Source organism: Branchiostoma floridae, chromosome 2 (assembly GCF_000003815.2).
Source record: "Branchiostoma floridae strain S238N-H82 chromosome 2, Bfl_VNyyK, whole genome shotgun sequence".
NCBI classification, from domain to species: Eukaryota; Metazoa; Chordata; class Leptocardii; order Amphioxiformes; family Branchiostomatidae; genus Branchiostoma; species Branchiostoma floridae.
In genome coordinates, this window is record NC_049980.1 from 6,986,266 (window position 1) to 7,005,407 (window position 19,142).

General features: G+C 40.7%; 1 protein-coding gene across 1 annotated transcript; it reads right to left on the reverse strand.

Annotated features, from left to right (window-relative positions):
• Positions 1-271: 271 nt before the first annotated feature.
• LOC118410323 (uncharacterized protein Y116A8C.11-like) lies at positions 272-4,179 on the reverse strand. The gene is made up of 8 exons (XM_035811908.1): positions 3,952-4,179; positions 3,354-3,608; positions 3,087-3,119; positions 2,509-2,595; positions 2,119-2,193; positions 1,863-1,919; positions 1,580-1,756; positions 272-1,028 (listed from the first exon to the last, which is right to left on the reverse strand). The coding sequence occupies exons 1-8, from the start codon at positions 4,057-4,059 to the stop codon at positions 804-806; spliced, it is 1,017 nt and encodes a 338-aa protein (XP_035667801.1). The 5' UTR covers positions 4,060-4,179; the 3' UTR covers positions 272-803.
• Between the last annotated feature and the right edge of the window lie 14,963 nt (positions 4,180-19,142).

The window sequence follows — 19,142 nt, forward strand, 5'->3', positions numbered from 1 at the left end:
TTAGCAGCAAAATTCTGTGCAGGGACAAAAGGATGAACACAGTCACTGAAGATCATTGTAAAGACCTCATTTTTTAACTCCGCCATACCACAGATATGGTACAGAGTGAAAATATTGTATTCGTCACGTTTCTTCTTCTTCGTTCTTTCTTTTCCTGTCAAATCTTCAAAGCGATTCATCTCCGTCGTTCGTGGACTGAATGACCTGAAATTTGGCACAAGGGTAAAGTGGGCCAATACCCTGAGACATTTTTTTCCTTTATAGATGCCTTCAAAATGATTTTATTTATACGTTTTCAAGCAATTTTCTGACCTAAACTGTATTTTTGCCTCCCGTGCCCTGGTAGTAAGTTCAAAAGACCCAACATTTGGCATGATAGTGTGGGGGGGTATTTACTGAAAAGAGCCAATTATCATTTTTGGCCATTCTCTTGGATCTCTCAAAATGATTTACAGTCCAAATTTTTTTGGGGGGGGATCTACATCTGCTTTTAAGGGCCTCCTGCCTTAGAGCGTTTCACCATATATGGTAAATGAATGAGCGGACGTTGCCCATGTGTGGGACCAGTGCATGGACGCTAATTGGATTACTACGGCGCAGCCAATAGGCACGCTACATTCATCATAAGCGACAGTCTGATTGGTCTACTCGGGCACAGCCAATGAGAAAGGGTCTTTCAGATTAGTGAACTAATGTGGCAGCAGTGAACCTCAGTCCTGGAGTACAGGCCACCGAATTAATCCGTCAAAAGTAAGACACAAAAGGAGTAACAAAGTTGCGTAGCTTGTCATCATTTTTGTGAATCATGTCTTGCGTGTTGTAATAAATTGTATAAAAGAACTGTTACTTACTTTAAGATTTGTCTCAGCCTTGCTTCGCTCTGCTTGAGGGAGGCTCAGCTTCTTCTCCAGTTCTGTGTTTCTCTCCTGAAGATCACTTGCATTTTTCTTCAGTTGTTCCTTTTGTCCCTGAAGCAAGGCTACCTGCTTTTCCAGCTCATGAACCCTGGATTCATCCTTCTGAGAATCCTGTGAAGATTAATCAAGAAATAATCAGTCTCATTACAGTACTACTATGGTACTGTAATCACACTAATTATTTCTTGAATACAAGATTGAATGCAAGATTGAATGCAAGATTGTAAGTTTTAGGTCAAGACCTTAAATTCGTATCATCTACAGAAGTGTCTATTCTCGCATGGGATTATTTTTTCTTCATTTTCAATTCTAAAACAGTCCATATTTGCATAAGGAGGATGTTGGAGTGAAAACTGCTGAATTTGCTCAGAAGCAAATACCTCCAGCCTTTTCATTTCTCATTGTATTTTATATAAAATCCTTAGGCCATACAAATTTGATTTATTGGTTCTCTTATGTACTGGAACATTGTTGAATGACCTTATACTGTAGTAACTGTAATGTAGTGAGTAAAAACGTCCTGAATGGAAGGTGTGGGGATTTTCTTTTTATATGGGGAAAAATGGAAGATGTAATTCCAAAAACCAACAAATTAAACTGGTGTGGCCTTATCATGAAATTATTGTACATGTAATAAATTGTATAAAAGAACTGTTACTTACTTTAAGATTTGTCTCAGCCTTGCTTCGCTCTGCTTGAAGGAGGCTCAGCTTCTTCTCCAGTTCTGTGTTTCTCTCCTGAAGATCACTTGCATTTTTCTTCAGTTGTTCCTTTTGTCTCTGAAGCAAGGCTACCTGCTTTTCCAGCTCATGAACCCTGGATTCATCCTTCTGAGAATCCTGTGAAGATTAATGAATAATTCTATAAGAGAAAAATTATTGACAATTGAACTTCTACTGTTGAATGACATATAATCTGAAAAGAATACAATGTGAAATTACTGACCATGGTTTGATTTTCCCTGTGACTAGCCATCGCTTCAGCATGTTTCTTCATCAGCTCCTGCATACATAGAGTTTTATACGTTACATGTACTTTCATCAAAGTTATGAGGATTTGCTTTGTGAAATCACTATGTTCCACACATTATTTTGATAGTTTGTTATCATGTACATGTACATGTACTTCAAATCCAATGTTATGCCTAAGCACTTGAATCTTGAATTTTTATCTGATTGTAACATAACATGAGATTCCTTACCTGCATCTGTTTTTCCTTTTCTGCCATGGCATGCTGATGATCCCCTTTCTCTTTCTCATGTTCTCTTATAAGATTCTGTACAGAGTGAGCAAATGATATGTACATGTATGATATATTATATAAAACAGGCGTCTTTTTAATTATGGAAAAACACTCTAATTCTGGACTCAAGTCCATAACTCCAAAATGCTTTACCCGATCAACTTTATATTTTTATTGAGTACATACCAAAGTGTAATGAATATGCGGAAAGCGTCAATGGGTCTCTAGGGATTAGTCCAAATATACTATAATTATACATAATTATATATAATTTTGGGGCATTATACATAATTATATATAACCCATGTCTACTTGGGTAGTGTAACAACAAAGTAAGCCATTGTCCACCTTGATCTCTTCCTCTTTTGCTGCCAGGGCAGCTTCCAGTTCCTTGGCATCATCAAGGACATTGGCAGCATGTCCCTCTGCAGGCTTCTGCACAAAAACAGAATCATATGTAATGCTTACCTTTAGTTATCTTTAATCAAGGTGTGCAGGATGACTACATTATTTGTACATTATTGTTTCAAACGATCGTAAAGAAAGGGACATATCAAGTCATCTGCATCAGGTGCACTTGATGGCAAAGTGGAGCTATTTTTCTCACTTTGCAAGATTATTTAATTTGTGTTATACCCAAATGTAATCACTTCCTGGTGTCAATGTCTAATATGTAACATTAGGGCAAGAGATGAGCTACTTTGACTATTTTTGAAATACATTGTCAAGCAAAAAATGAAAAGGAAAGACTAACTTCAGTGCAGAATCAAAATTATAAATTTTTGATTCAACCTCCTGCCTTTAGCTAGCTACAGAGGCCCAATATGACACACAGAGGTGTGAAGAATAAATATTTAAATATTCAATTTGATACTTGTAATCAGTTACAGTTTTGAGAGTATAGAAGGTTGGGGATTGAAGCCTACCTGTATGTTCTCAGTCTGGTCCCTCTTATTGTGCTAAATAGTAAGGATAAAGAACTGTTAAAGGCACAGTTAACTATAACTTGAAACTGCTGAATAAACACATCAGAATATAATGCAGTTATTCATCCAAGACCAACAAAAAAAATGAAGATTTATAGGCTCAAAATGTTAGACACAAATATAATAAAACACAAAGTCATGTTATATGCTACCAGGATATGCAAACATGTAGCAACTTGTGTGACTTTGCAGCTTGACAGCACTCACCCTAACCTCCTCACACCTCCTTTTGAATTCGTAGAAGGAGGACTCATGATTGAAGCCTGACAGCAGTTCGAACATGATGGCTTCTTCAAATCCTTGAAGACCTTGGAAAACGTACTGAGTTAGGTCAGTGGAACACTGGTCTCGGAGTGTCTTGTTGTTCCACTTGACCATAATGGCTTGTGCTTCTTCGAAACAACGTTTCGACATCGTCGAGACGGTTTTGTGAACACACAAGTTGTCGGATACATGTTTTTTCTGGAATACGGAACAAAAGATCATTTTGTGTGGCTATTACATATTTTGTTAATACACACAAACAAAAACAAACCACTGCCATAATTTTTACAATGTATGATAGGCATTTCTGGTTTTTGCAATACATGTTTTTTTTAAATATTTCAAGAATAAATCCACCTATTTAAACAGATACGACATTACAGACAAAAAAGGGATAGACTCCTGATAATGGTATGTACCTGTACATGCAATTCTTAAAAAGCTAGTAGCTGTAAACAACTACATTGTTGTGTAGTAGTAGTCCACTGTGTAGTAGTCCATTATTGTGTATGCTAAAAAAAAGTAATGTTCTTGCACTAACCGGCTTGCCGACAATGTCTTCGATTTGAGTGCACCATGTCTTGAGTCTTCTTCGAAGAGGCTGGTCAGGCCTCTTCACTGTGTGGAGATCCGGATGGATCTCCCGCATCCTGTGGACAATGCTGTAAAAGTCCACTAGAGGCCCGGTTTTTACAGCATTGTCCACAGGACTACTGTGGACCTGACCAGCCACTTCTTCCTCAACACTACCGGTAGCACTTTCTTCCTCATCTTCCTCATGTTCCTTATCTTCTCCCTCCTGCAAAGATGACATCATATGTTATTACAAATCTAATCTTTAAGCTGCTTTTAGAAAGTTGCATGAGACTAGACTATGTTGCTGAAATTTTGTTTTTAAAATGTAATCTGTGCCAAAAGGATGAATATTCCTCTGTGTATATGGTGTCACAAGGTCTGGTCATTTGCAACAACAACCACGTAATTCTACCTCCTTAGCTTTGCTCACTCGTATTTATGTTTTGATTCTAGCAAATGATAATTCAACTTTCTACAAGTTGCTACAAGCCATGTATATACATTGGATTTATTTTCGTTTTTTAATTTTTTGGAAATCTTTATGCAGTTTGATATGTCTCATTTTAACAAGGGATGCAACCTATGTCTCTTGACTGGGCAATTCTGCTACTAAGAATTGTGCAAGCTTAAAGACATACATACTTTATCGCTTTCGAAGTCATGAGCGCGCACTAGTTCGTCAAACTTCTCATTGAATCTCTGGCAGAATGAACGAGTGCCGCCTTCTATTCCCTCTAGTTCCGACCACTCTGAATCAGGCGGTGTCAGATAACTGTCCAGGTAGGCAGTTTTCGAAGTGGAATTTGTGAACTGCAATGAAACAAACAAAGGGTTATTAGTTATGCTGACTCTTTTCGCTTTCTTACATGATGAGTTATATAGGGCCTTCCTCTAGCTATAAATTTCAATTGCTTTACATGCATCATTCAGATGATAAACCTCGACACACGTAGCGTTACCTCTATCATTATTGTTATTGGGTGGGCCGACTACTACCTCTTCGCAGCTCACATTGGATGAATTGCAAGGAGCTTACAATATATCTGCTGCAAAAAAAGGTTGACTTAAACTCAAAATTCGTCCTTCGTTGCATGCGTTAAGCTGCTATATCTTTAAGTTAGTATTTTGTGGATCTCTTTCATAATGAGGACCCCTGGCGTTGTGCTATTATTACTACTGATTTGTCTAAGGCACATCTGGTGGACTCAATTGCACAAAAAGAGGTAGACTTAAAATAAAAATTCTTCTTTCGTTCATGCAGTTCAGGGTAAGCCTGATTTTGAGGACACAAGCCCGGGCTCGAAATACTTTTTTCAGCAGGCGGCAACCTGAATCAAAAACCAACTTGCCCCATCAGCATTTAAGTTTGCGCCACTTCCAAGTTGTTACTTTCCTCAAATCAGCTGACTTATCCAGTATCTTTTCTTCCAGTTAACTAGTAGTATGTTTTATCTTATCAAGAAATGAATACAAAAGCTTTTGAAGAGCACTAATTTTCACAGTCTGTAGATAGCACAAGCACAGAGGCGCAGAAGTAGGGGGGAAGATCACTATCTAATAAACATATCCCCCGGAATACACATACAACCCTAGAAAATTACCAATTCGACACATAAATTGTGTCCATACTATTTCTGTCTGAGGGAAAGAAGAAGATGATAAGCAGGTAGGTCCTTTTAATTCATTCATGCCTTATGACCATACCAGTTTTTTAATGATAGAATAAGCAAGCATATAACATTAGACTATTATCTCAGATCAGTGCATTTCAACAGATACACATTTAACAAAAATATTTTCAGCTTACTAGCATTCATAATGCAGCAAAACAGCAAAACAATTACTTAATTTTGCCCCTAGAAATAGAATATTCCATGAAACACGGTGTTGGAGTTATCAAACTGCAATGTTTGCATCAGTCTTTAGGGGGCGCTGTTCGTCACCGCCGCCATGTTTGTTTACCTCGGACGATCGACGAGCGAGCGCTGCCGTTCTTTGGACTGAATTTTCCGTTTCTTGGCACATTAAAACAAGTTGACTATGGGTGCACAGCAGTGACAGAGTATCAGTAACTTACATATTTGTTTGTCTGGGTGTCGAATTCTGTGTTTCGTTTGGAAATTTACGAGAGACTGAGGCCAAATTATGTCGCCGATATTCACGATGTTTTTCATCATTTCTCAGCTCAAATTTCTCGAACTTTAATAGTAGAAGGTTCTGTATGCTTTACAACAATTATACATAATTGCTTTTTTTTGCAAGCCCAAGAACCGGTTCTCGATGTTCCATTTTTCACCGGACTTGAACCAAAACTTTTTACAAGTCCTGTACCGATCTAGTACCGATGGCACTTGGTCGGGAAAATTATAATCATTTTGTATAACGTTACGTTTCGGGAGGGGCAGAAACTCGCTATCACGGCAAATCCCCTTCCTCAACAAACTCCCTTTCCCGGCACAATAGAACATAGCCAGCGTTGAAAATCGCGGACCAACATATAAAAAAAAAACCGCCACAAAAACAAAAAAAAGAAACAGCCCCTTCCCGAAGACTGCAAGGGAGTCTAGTCGTTAGTCAAGTGTAACTTGTAATGCGTTGTTGTGAAACCAAACACCACTGGCACGCGACCGGGTGCGTGGCCGGCGCGGCAACGCCGTCATATGTAACTTAATACTGGACCACCCGCATTCCTTGAGGCCCCCCACGAAGGGAGCTTCGTTTGGAATGTGACTTTGCTGCGTGCTTGCGACACCAGGTCTGGAAGGTGACTTTGGTGCGTGCACATATGAAAGAAATGTCAATGTCAATCAATGCGCAACCCTCCCTCTACCGAGGATTGGCCGGGCTCCCTTCGGGGCAGCTGCAGTGTCTGCCCGCAGACAGTCCGGCCTATCCACGGTCGAAATAGTTGTCGAAATAGATAAATGAGGCAATAGTCATTTGTTGTAATTTTTCTTGGAATTTACTACCGTTCTACCGAACGGGCTAAAATTGAGCTAACGTTAAATGAACCTGAACGTTGAACACTTTTCCGCGTTGTTCGGCTAAGTTTTGCGGTACGGCTTTAAACTTTTGTTGCGTAATTAGTGGCCTTAACTGTTTTATCTATCAATCATTCGTTCCAAGTATTTGCAAAATTACCACAAGTTATATCATAAGTTATTAGGGCCCGTTCACACTTGTGCGAATATTCAAATCTGTATGAGTTGCCAATCGACATACTTTTAGTTTAGGCAAAGTTTGCGGGAAAGACGTTTTGGTCTTCTTTGATTTACCGTTGTGCAGTCTGGTTATAGAACAAAAATGACTTCTTCAGTAAACTTTACCAACCCCCCCCCCCCCTCCCCAAAAAAAAGTCAACTGGTACTGACTGTAATATGCGCACAAATGTTTAGAATGGCATAGTAATGGTGCAAACTCTGCAAGAGCAGAGCCGGACTAGTTGCACACGGTCGAGCCCATCGGAACTGACCGTCCAAAAGGATGAAAAGAACAAGAAGACATACTAACCTGAATATGCACTGTTTCACTTACTGTCCCCGGGCGAACCCTTTTGACAGGTAACAACTTGCTGTTTCTGTCTGTATACGTGACGACTCTGTCGTCTGATGTTGAAAAAAACCACAGCCCCGTCCCGTCCGCCATGTTGATGAAATGAGACAGACCTCAATCATGGGCTAACCACCCATTTTAACAGATGCGGCAAGGCACGCCTCTGTCACGCGCTAATCACGCAAAGGGCACGCCCGTAAAATTGTCACAAACTAGGAAAAAGTTTGCAGGTGCAGGTGCGTGGCAAGAGTCAAACCTTAGGTTGCCATTGGTTACGAGGGTAAACAATGGCCGCTACAGTTTTACGCCGCCCAGCTGGTCTTCTTGGGACGTTACTTGTTACGCCGAGGACCATTCTGATTGGTCAATCAAGTCCCTCGTACGGATCGCCGAAGTCAGTGACCTCAACGTGCTTCGCCACACAAAACCAACCAAGAAAATAAAAGAAAAGAAAACGTCTACATGTTCAAAATCATTAACCTTGCTTGTAACAAGACATGAGGCGAAAAAGGACCAAGAAGTCTTTTATTCTTGTATTCAGCATGATTGATGCCAACAATGAAATCGTTGATCTGTGATCCGACAGGAAATTGTATTTTCTCCGTAACGTTACATGTACGTTGCTTGATTATCATACATTTTGTATATGAGGGGAAATAAAAAAAATCTCGGCCTCATCCAGAAATAATGATCACAACTCAGATTTCGAAGCGTAGATGTCACGGTATAAACTTCTTTTACCGGAATGCCAACTTGCTCTGCTGAAAGTCAGACACCCACTTCTTTCTACTTGAAATACGAAGAAATCGTTATCAAACATCTTGACACTGGCTTTGAAGAATTCACTGCATGGGGAACTCGATCCATACATTTCTGATTGTTTCCTCGCCACTTACCTATTGATTTTGGAAATGACGTTGCCTGAAAAATAATGACTGCAATGATTTGAAATTTGGAGGATATTGATAAAAGACTTAATACGACGAAGATGTGCCCCGAAATTTTAGTTGTGCTTTTTTTCTGGGTGAGGCAGAGGATATATTGATCTCCCCTTGTATACCGAAATTGTTGTAGCCTAAACTTAATATCAGTTGCTGTCAATAAACAAAAAACAACAGGCTGGTTGATGATGAAAAGCACGGCTTATACAATGGGGGAACTAACCTAGCAAAACCTTACTGGTTATGGCAGGTGTAGTTCAAACCTCAATGAGTCAAAGTTGCGAGCAACTGAAACCAGATAATTGATTTTTTTGTATGCATTGTTCAAAGCACAATATTGTAGATTAGTAAGAAGAACACAACGATATGATAAAAGCTGATGTGCTGGAAAAACTGAGTACAAAGTACAGATTTTCCTTCATGTCGCTTCTCCTGTTCTGTTTTGTCTGTAAATTCGAGAAACAACAAATCACATAAGTGTGGCCTAATCCGTGTTTGTAAATGAGCCGTTTTCAGCTCTATTTTTCGTCGTCGTAGCCTCGTAGGACACCCACGATGGTTGATTTTGTGATATTAAGCCCCGGTCACAAAGCGCGTATGATTTCTTGCGATAGCATATTCAGCAGATCGCACGATGATCGCAGTAAATCGCAGGTAAATCGTAATAAAAATCAGCCATCGCAGAGCATCGGATGATGTTCGGAATTTTTCTTGGAGTTTGCTACCGTTCTACCGAACGGGCTAAAATTGTGCTAAAAACTTTATTTAACTGACATTCAACAGAAGTGGCTTTAAAATTGTCGTCGAAAATATGTCACGTTATACAGTATACAAAAATAAATAAATAAAAGGAATAGCTTCCAGGGTAAATAACCCCGGGCTTTGAGTAGTACGTTACTAAATCGTGCTAAACGTTTCCCTGACCATGGGTATATGCGTGGGCACTGGACAGTCTAGCACTTTCTGAAAGTATGAGAACTTGTATTAACGGTGCGATGTTAGTCAATGTTGTAAAATGTAACGTCATGTGTGACTGGTCACGCGACCGGGCACGTGAAGGCACGATCATGCTGATTTGCAACATCACCATATGTGACCACCTACTTTGATGAAGAAAGAGCCGAACACCATAACGAACAAAAAGAACACCTTAGAGAACAAAAAGAACCCCTTGTTCCATATCTTAGCACCCCCCACGACGGGACCGGGCTGTTAGTTAGACTGTGAATCTCATGAAGAAGAAGAACTTTATTGCACGACAACTGTAGAGGATACAGTGTTTGGCAACTTGTACATACAATACATACAGATGAGCAGGGTAGAGTAGAGTAGTTAGCGCCAGTTTCCGAGCCTCGTGCGATAGACGGTGAATAAATCTATGATAATGAACCTCCCATGACCTCTTTGCGTTCGCTGATTAATAACTATGTCTGTGCTCGCCTATCGGTCTTCAATCGTTGGATTGACGCAAGACTATTGACCGATACCCTTGCGAGGTACGCACGATTTGCACGCACGATGTGCGACTCGGTAACGAGCTCTGCGATCTGGGAGATCTGCGACTTGTCGCTTATGTTAAGAACATGTTTCGCTGCACCGCGACCGTCGTAAGACTCCTGAAAATTGCTGGCGATCCCTAAAAATCGCAAGATGATCGTAAGAACACCGGACGTCTTACTCACGAAAATGTCATTTAGAGCTCGTCTTTGGGACCACGGCTTTATATATTTGAATCATTGCTTCCGATTCTTCCCCGACGTACGACGTAATGCGCTTATATATATATATTTTCCAGTCATCCATTTGTTACGAAATAATGTCTTTTCGTGTGCGAATTATACCGAAGAGTTGTTCTATAACGTAACGTTAGATTACTTAAAATACAAGGAAAAACGGAATCAGACGCAGTTTAATCAATCGTGCGACGGTGGAGAAATTTTGAAATGTTCAAAATTCATTTCAGCTCTATTTTGCATCGCAGGACGTTGCTAGATGACTATATTTGAGGACATGTAACAAAACGTGTGGCCGTTAACAAGATACTGTACAAGCTTTATGTGAGTGTTATCTTTTTCTACACCGTTTGGGTCACCAGTAACCTTTTTTCTCGGAATCTTGACCTAGCAAATGCCTATTTATGGACGCAGGGGACATAAAGACCATTAAGTGACAGAACGATAAATAAAGATAACCACATATTTCCTCTTTTCGCCATCCTTGCCATCGTCGAGTGATCGTGGTTCGGATAATGTTTTTACTGGCCGGCCGACTCCCCTAGCGTACTGTTGACTCTATTTCTCCAATTTCTACAATTAGACCACCGATCTACGAAGCCTGGTAGAGGCTAACACACACGGACTGCTCTCACTCTCTCTCTATCCTCTACCAGCTACGCTTTTTATTCACAAGAATACAGCACTGTGTACCAGACGTTTTGTCTCTACTTCCAATAAACATATTAATAATGATAATAATAAACTTTATTGCCTGTTCGTTCTAAATGAATAAATGTATACAAGAGTTGGAGACCACACATCTTGTACTGAGTATGAGAGATAAGAATGAGAATTAACAATATTTACATAAAATCTTACATAATACTAAACGCTAAAAAGTAAACTTCTACCACCTATTAGCTTTTTCTCTCTTTTCGTTGCAAACCGGGTGACTTAGCCGTCAAAGGAAGTACTTTAAATAGTCACACCTCCGGGCAGACGTGTCAGCTGGATAAAAAGAGAAGAATTTGGCCAAATAGGACAAATAAGTTACTATTAACCTGGCCAAGTTCCGCTATTAGTATGTAACGTTAATTGTTGTGAAACCAAACACCATAGAGCACGCTCGTAAAACTGTCACAAACTAGGAAAATGTCTGCAGGTGCGCGAAAAGAGTCAAACCGATACTTGATACGCCGAGAACCATTCTGATTGGTCAGTCAAATCCCTCGTACGGAGCGGCAAGTTCAATGACCTGCACAACGCGGGACGCCGTGCTTGCAACATCAGGCCTAGAAGGTGACTTTGGTGCGTGCACATATGAAAGAAATGTCAATGTCAATCAATGCGCAACCCTCCCTCTACCGAGGATTGGCCGGGCTCCCTTCGGGGCAGCTGCAGTGTCTGCCCGCAGACAGTCCGGCCTATCCACGGTAGACGGGACCATCCCTCCTATGTTTTCGAAATAGATAAATGAGGCAATAGCCATTTGTTGTAATTTTTCTTGGAGTTTGCTACCGTTCTACCGAAAGGGCTAAAATTGTGCTACATGACCTGAATGTTGAAGAAACATTTCTTTCGATGTCAAAGAAAAATAATTAGCAAGTTTATTTGCAAGTTCATGCCCGTAGGCTAATTGCAAGTACATGGTACAAAGGACACAGAGAATATGCATGTAACACTGAACTGTGATAGATATTATTATACAGAGCGACTACTGGAATACTAGTGTTGACTATATCTAGATAGGTTGGGTTTGACTTCTTTTTTGGAAGCAGAGGAAGACAAAGATCGAGTCCCACTTTTTCTACAATTTGTGGGTTTTGTGATTTTGGCTTTCTTTTCGTCCGTAAATGTGGGAAAGCCGAGGAATATCCGTATATAATTGTGATTTCTTTTAACGATGTAGTTCTTTCGGTGTGGTCTTCAACTGCTATAGATGCACAGTATTTACAAATTCGTTCGCACACTGGTAATCTCCTATATCGCCCTCTTTCTATTTCGAGGGGCCGAGCGCTAATTCTAAAGTGAAGAGCGTAGCTCGAAATCATTACGCTCTAAGACCCCGTTCACACTCAAAAAAATGAAGCGGCTTCCACGTTGAAGCCGCTTCATTTTTTTGAGTGTGAACGGGGTCTAAATCGGATTGTCTGAAATGAGTGTGAACTTAATTTTTTTTAAGCGGCTTGCACGTTCAAGCGGCTTCCACGTTGAAGCCGCTTTATTTTTTTGAGTGTGAACGGGGTCTAAGTACCTCTCTCTAGCGTATACAGTTATACAAGTTTTATAGACTCTTAGCTTACCAGTATCGATACTGAGGTATAATAATTATACTAGAGCACATATTCATTCATGCCTATGTCTGAAAAACCTTTATTTAACTGACCTTCAACGCGAAGAGGCTTTAAAATTGTCGTCGAAAAGACCCAAGAGACAGGCTCAAGCTGCGATCTGACATAATTTTCAACCTAAGATTTTACCGACATAAAGGTCACCACGTGTACCTAGAGCTGGAACGGATTTTGAGCATGTTTAAAATTTGTCCATCGAATGATGATTTTCTTTATTGGTTTGATTATTCTTATAAGAATTCTCTTTCTTTAGTCTCGCTAAGGGAGGCGATTTAGGAGTTTGGTCCGCACACAGCAAATTACACCCTTCAAGCGCTGCGCTGACTGTATATGTTCCGAAAATAAAAAAGGACTGTAACGTTACATGTCGAAAAGAGAGGATTATCCCTAGGGTATGTGTGGCTCGGTTCATAATGGAAGGCCATGATTTAGGAACTAGGAAGATGGACCGCACACAAAAATCACCTATCCAGCAGTACTTTCTGTATAGGAACTTGTATCAACGGTGCGATGTTAGTCAAGTGTAACATATAACGTCATGTGTGACTGGTCACGCGACCGGGCACGTGAAGGCACGATCATGCTGATTTGCAACATCACCATATGTGACCACCTACTTTGATGAAGAAAGAGCCGAACACCAAAAAGAACAAAAAACGGATTTTAGGTCGGACGCATGAAGGGACATTATGGATTTGTTTATGCCCGTGGGCAAGAATATGCTAATTATGTAATACAATCTACCTTCCAGTGTGCACGTGGACACGTAGAACCACGCACGCAGCTCAATCGAATGTTAGCGGGCTTTTCAGAAGGTCGCCCTATTTGCTCGGACGTTCGTAACCTGATTTCTGAGCGTAAATTTTTACTCGCAAATACTTCTTGGATTTTCTCCTCTGATTTTGATTTTTTCTCGGCGCTGGATTTGAACGCTGCACTGCTGCGGTAAGTTATTTGCCCACCTTTGTCTTTTTGGTAATGTTAACGTTCGATCATTTCCTTGTCTGGCATAACCACATTATGGGATTGGAAACTTCCTTGGCTAGACGTACACTGACGCCTCTGAGCTCAGTAATACTTTGTTAATATCTATATAAGTCACCGAGTATATTATAAGCCAATGTTCATTCATAGTTTATCTCATTAGTTTACCGATAGCAAAACAGAAGTCGACGAATCGATGTGTCTGTGGATGACGAAAGACATGTAGCCGATCCCAAGACTTATTACAGAATCGCTTGACTGAAAAATGTTAAGTCAAGAGTGGTATATTAGCGATTCGGTGTTGAATTAATCATTTCTAGTCAGGTCGGACGAAACTATAACGTTACACATGCGCTGACTTCAACCATTTTCCAAAAACGTTCTAATGCAGACGTGCCGTTACTAACGTTAGAATCACCACATGGTCGATTCAAAAATTCCACATAGACGTTATGATAGTACCGGTGAGGCAATGCTATTACTGGTGAGTCAATGATAGTATTGGTGAGTCAAATGGGATTCACAACTTAATTACATGCAAGCAATACCATAGATGGTTGCTGTGATTCATGTAACGCAACTTTTTAGACTATGAGGTCGGCGTTGATACCCACAGAGTTGATTCCTAAATTCTGACGATATTCATGACTGAAACCTAGAAAAAAAAGAGGGGTGCTTTCACTATTTGGCGTTTAACGATGTTTCTTGTCAGGATGACGCCTTTCTACCCCGGTTCGTCGGTTTGGCGGGTTTTTCATCGCTAATAGCTCCCTTGGGGGGTTTCCTTCAAAGTGTGCACTCAGATTCCGTAGTGATATTTCTCAGTCGGTGTTTTGGCTGTTGTTTTCGCTAGTCGCTCCTTGGGGGGTTTCGAAGCAGAATTTGCATTCTGATTCTGTAGGTTCAATGTATGGAAAATGTCCGAAAATGTCTAGAAGAAGTTCCTCATTATGTGTTTGATAGAATATGCACGCTTATTGTTATTTCTATCATCAAGCGTGTTATTGAGCATGTTCAACGATTCTCATTCACGGTAACGTGTTAAGAGGTGGGATGCCGATCTTTTCGTCAGTCACATTGATTAAAACTTATATGATATTACCGCCAAACCATATTTTGTCTGTTGTTACTGCGTGAGATACTGTGTGAGACTACCCTAGACATAATGGCCTTCAGAGGGAAACATAAAATACTTTTTCACGAAGTGAAAAAACGGATTTTAGGTCGGACGCATGAAGGGACATTATGGATTTGTTTATGCCCGTGGGCAAGAATATGCTAATTATGTAATACAATCTACCTTCCAGTGTGCACGTGGACACGTAGAACCACGCACGCAGCTCAATCGAATGTTAGCGGGCTTTTCAGAAGGTCGCCCTATTTGCTCGGACGTTCGTAACCTGATTTCTGAGCGTAAATTTTTACTCGCAAATACTTCTTGGATTTTCTCCTCTGATTTTCCCTCCCACCCTGTCCCCATTTTATTTATATCAACCATTGATGGGTGGATTGGTTCCCTACAATCTAAAAGTATTATGTTATGACTTCAATCATGACTTTGTTGATCTTTGTTGGTGTCGGGCATTACGTCATGAGACCGAAGGTCAGCCAAAGACAGGAACAACGCCGTCATAGGCGGGTTTAACTGTTTAGAGTATCGCTTTCATGGACATAGAGAAATGTACTTTCTAAACAGGGTCAGGGTAAATCAAGCAGATATATAAGGTGAAATGGTAAACGTTAAGGTAAATATTCATGTCATACAGGACGGAGGTGGGATGCCTAGGCTTGTCGGGCTTTCTAACTTTGTCAGATAAGATTGGACCTTTTGTATTCTAAATTTATCTAATTGCTAAATTTGTCAGACAACGAATATGGGATGCCTGGGCTGTCAGGTTTGATTCACAGTTTGGTTACAACTTGAGTATAGCTTGCTTGGGGTAAGAAAAGCTCAGAAAACTAAGAAATAGTGGGACAAGGGACGTGTAACTGTTATTAGAGTTTATTGTGGCCGTCAGGTTGGATGCCAAAGACGGCAATTTTTGTCATTGACAAACAGGCGTCAGTGCCGACTCGTGTTTATCCCAGTTGTGCCACTATAGTATAGTACTGGCGGGTGCCAATCCGTGTTTATCCCAGTTGTTACCATGCGACTGGTGTGTGTCAATTTGTGTTTATCTCGGTTGTGATACCATAGGACTGGCGGGTGCCAATCCGTGTTTATCCCATTTGTTACCATGTGACTGGTGTGTGCCAATTGGTGTTTATCTCGGTTGTGATACCATAGGACTGGCGGGTACCAATCCGTGTTTATCCCAGTTGTTACCATGTGACTGGTGTGTGCCAATTGGTGTTTATCTCGGTTGTGATACCATAGGACTGGCGGGTGCCAATCCGTGTTTATCCCAGTTGTTACCGTGTGACTGGTGTGTGCCAATTGGTGTTTATCTCGGTTGTGATACCATAGGACTGGCGGGTGCCAATCCGTGTATACCCCAGTTGTTACCATGCGACTGGTGTGTGCCAATTGGTGTTTATCTCGGTTGTGATACCATAGGACTGGCGGGTGCCAATCCGTGTTTATCCCAGTTGTTACCATGTGACTGGTGTGTGCCAATTTGTGTTTATCCCGGTTGTGATACCATAGGACTGGCGGGTGCCAATCCGTGTTTGTCCCAGTTGTTACCATGTGACTGGTGTGTGTCAATTTGTGTTTATCTCGGTTGTGATACTATAGGACTGGCGGGTGCCAATCCGTGTTTATCACGTATGCCGTCCTTTGCGTCGGTTCATAAGCGGCAATGTGACGTGCTATTATCATGTGTGTCAAACATTGCGTCGGCTCGTTAGCGGCAATGTGGCACTCTTATCATCTGTATGCCGTCCATTGCGTCGCTTCATAAGCGGCAATGTGACGGGCTATTATCATGTGTGTCAAACATTGCGTCGGTTCATAAGCGGCAATGTGACGTGCTATTATCATGTGTGTCAAACATTGCGTCGGCTCGTTAGCGGCAATGTGGCACTCTTATCATCTGTATGCCGTCCATTGCGTCGGTTCATAAGCGGCTATGTGACGTGCTATTATCATGTGTGTCAAACATTGCGTCGGTTCGTTAGCGGCAGTGGGACACTCCTGTTATTAATGAATGAATGAATGAAGTTTATTGCGCAACATTTGTACATGGTACCATGTAAGGCAACGGTAATAGATCACTTTATACGATGATACAACTTATCACGGTAACTACATGTAGTACAGGAATGTGAACACATATGGCGTGTTATCATAGTGTAAAATACAACTTAAATGATTAGGTCTGCTATTGTACAATACCTTCTCTCTTCTTCAGAGCAGTACAAATGTACTGGCCTAGATTTGTAGACATGTAGTCTGGACATGACATAAGTAGTTTAAAAATACCTGTGTTTGTCTTTGGCAATGGTGTACTAGATTTACATGTGATCATGATCCATTAATTTTTGTCTCTCTACGGTATATGTAGGTCATTAGAAAATGAAATTCGTCTTCAATACCATCTTGACATGACGGACATAGTCTCTGGTTGGCTGGTATATTATGATACCGACCCCTTTCTATTTTCAAGCAGTGTGAACTGATTCTTAATTTGGTTATATCAACAACAAAGGCTTTATTATGAATTGACGAAAGGTAATTTTCAAGTGTGAAATGACTTTTGATTTGGGAGTAAGTCTTCAGTTTGTTACAACTCTTTTTTTTTTTTTTTTTGCCGCCATCCAGAGAGAAATGCGTCTTTGTGACGTTCTTTGAATATGTTACCAAAGTGTTTGGTACCAACGACAGGGCTTAACCAAACGCTTTGGAAACCATTCCTGCACAAAATGTCTTGAATATGTATGATCCAATCTCGTTCTTGTTCAACTGCTGTGCACATGTGTCATATGCCTTCTTTACAATTCTATCATTGGGTAGGGTACGTAGTCTAAGCCAGTATTTGATAAGTTGTGTTTGTGTGTCATAAAGATCAATATACAAAGGGAATATTTGTATGCCATCCTTTGCGTCGGTTCTTAAGCGGCATTGTGATGTGCTATTTCCATGTGTGTCAAATATTGAGTCGGTTTGTAAGGGACATTGTTGGGCTCCTATTGCCTATTATTATTTGCGTGCCGTCCCTTTGCGTCGGTTCGTAAGCGGCATTGTGACGTGATATTATCATTATTTGTGAGTCAAACACTGCGTCGGTTCGTTAGCGGTTATGGGTGTGCCGTCCATTAATGCTTATTACCAATCTGAGGCAAAAGGCAGCGGTTGTCTCATGAAACTCGGATGGAAAACTCCTGTAGTTAGATTTAGAACTAAAAATTAATTTCCTTGAAGGACACTGTAAGGCACTTTTACCGATATTCTAATTGTGTTATTTTTGTATCCAATGTATATTTCTCGGGACCTGTGCACCAAACCTTGGATTCGGTACCGGTGTAGAGGCTTATTTGATTCAAAAATCAAGAATCTCGGGCGGTTAATTGTAAGCGGTGGTCAACGACAGGAAATACTTGAATTCCTTTATGTGTATACAGTTACATGTGTAGACAAGCATTATTGTGTTGTATGCCTATATCACTAGGCTATCAGAAATGAATTAATGTCAAGAATAATGCCAAGCCAGTACGTCATCTGTAAATACAATGTGTTTTATGTCTAACATGTCTAGGCTATCAAAAATGATTTAAATGCCTTTACCTATATACATTTACCATCACAAGTTTGTTTTTATTTACTATACCTTTCACAAGTATGGTTTTTATATCTATATGTTTTAGTGGGCATGCAGATGCCTGTATTATCACCGGGAGGTTAATCCCAAGAAAAGTAAAGCTGTGGAAATTGCCATACTTGCGTATACTTAATTTGTTCATCTCTTTCCGAGCTCTGGTTGTGCTGATATGGTGCTGCAGTACGGAGACCATCAGCTGGTTGGTTTGAAGCGGAGCTCCTCGTCGAACGTCCAGCCACAAGACGTCGACGGCCTTTGTTCGCCAGCGATGAGGACAACCTATTGTTCCTGCGGCTGCTATGGATTCGCCACTTGGATACACTATTGTGAAACCTTGTTGTGGTCAGGTTTTCACCAAACTACCAGATTGAACTGTATGAACTTTAGAGGACTTGCAAATTGAGGATAGCGGCGACTCGAGGAGAAGGGAGTCGATCACCTTAGACTTTCTTGACGAAATGATGACGATCGGTCGATCCGTTCGATTTCCATGCTGTTGACTGGATCCTCATTCATCAGTTTCGTGATGTTGAAAACCACTTTGGACACACTCCATCTGAATTTCTTACTAGCATTAGATTTAACCTCAATATTATCTAGAAGTTTGTCCTGACATTCTAGCGCACATCCATGTTAGGCAGCAGTCACATTAGCACGTTATTGGTCGTTTCAAACTGCCCAGACGATTATCTCATTTGTTCTCAACGCTACGATTGTCTAGGACGTACCCATATTCATGTGGCAAAGCAATGACTTAGGAAGCCTCTATTGATGATTGGAACGAGGTATTTTCATGTTCTAGTTTTAACAAGTGAAGTGCCAGTACTAGTATTTAAGCAGGCTCACTACTAGA